The sequence below is a fragment of the Buceros rhinoceros genome, unplaced genomic scaffold (assembly GCF_000710305.1).
Source record: "Buceros rhinoceros silvestris isolate BGI_N320 unplaced genomic scaffold, ASM71030v1 scaffold26442, whole genome shotgun sequence".
Taxonomy (NCBI): Eukaryota; Metazoa; Chordata; class Aves; order Bucerotiformes; family Bucerotidae; genus Buceros; species Buceros rhinoceros.
Window position 1 is genome coordinate 715 of NW_010399858.1, and position 932 is coordinate 1,646.

The following is a 932-nucleotide window of genomic DNA, read 5'->3' on the forward strand; positions in this document are numbered from 1 at the left end:
AGGAAGGACGAGCTCTGCCACTGCTTGCGCCTTTCCTGCTGCTTTTCAGCCTGAGGGCTCAGCTGCTGCTCACCAGAGGGTCCCCAAAACCAGGCCAAGATCCCGCCAAGTAGAAGGATGGCACACGGAGGGGGGTTCAGTACAATCTTGTGTCTGGCAAGGGAAGCTCTAAGCGCTCCCGGGGAGGTACGGCACAGGCTACTGGTTTGGCTGTCCCCCCCCACAGCCCCAGAACCAGGCTCCAGTTTGGTGTGGAGGTGCCCAGTGGGGACGAGGAGTCGAGGGTCCCCGCGGGGCAGGCTGGACAGCCAGTCTGGGGGACCAGCCCGCTCTCTTGGCCACATCCCGAGGGCGGCTGGAGCCCCTGACTGCAGGCATCACATCATGTGTGTCACCACCATGGTGAGGAAGTCCTCGTAGCTCAGGCGGACATTGCCCACCAGCCCCGTGTCCTTCTCGCGGAAGGCGTCGGTGACGCTTTGGAGCTGCATGCAGATCTGGATGAAGCGGTCGAGCTGGATGCTGGGGTTGGAGGATCGCTGGGCATAGCGGGCCAGCAGCAGCTGGCTAAACTGAGGGCTCAGGTTATAGCCCATCTGGGAGAAAGCTGGGAGCGAGAAACACTCAGGTTAAACCTTCCTGACCGGAGGGAGAGGGACTGCGCCCGCCCTCCCGTGTGCTGGAACAAACTCCATCTCCCGCACTTCTCCTGACCGAGGGTGCACTTGGGCAGGGCTCTCCGGAGGGAGGAACCCAACCAAGGCAGAATTCCAGACATTCTTCTCCTCCATCAGACACACGCCCAAGAGATCCTCCCAAACCCCGGCTTGAGACACGTGCCATTTGAGGGGGGACACTGCATTTCCTTAAGGAAGGAAGTTCATGGCCCAGCCCCGTGGCAGCTCCTCGTCTCCTGCTCCACGGGCAGGCTC

At 61.8% G+C, this 932-nt stretch overlaps 1 protein-coding gene across 1 annotated transcript in view; it reads right to left on the reverse strand.

Annotated features, from left to right (window-relative positions):
- Window positions 1-377: 377 nt before the first annotated feature.
- The window catches only part of PEF1 (penta-EF-hand domain containing 1), a gene marked incomplete at its 5' end in the record, with an annotated part of 1,892 nt that continues 1,337 nt past the window's right edge, over window positions 378-932 (reverse strand). Inside the window, one exon of the mRNA XM_010131657.1 lies at window positions 378-607. Within this exon, the coding sequence (XP_010129959.1) occupies window positions 378-607 (230 nt within the window). The remainder of the gene's footprint in view (window positions 608-932) is intronic.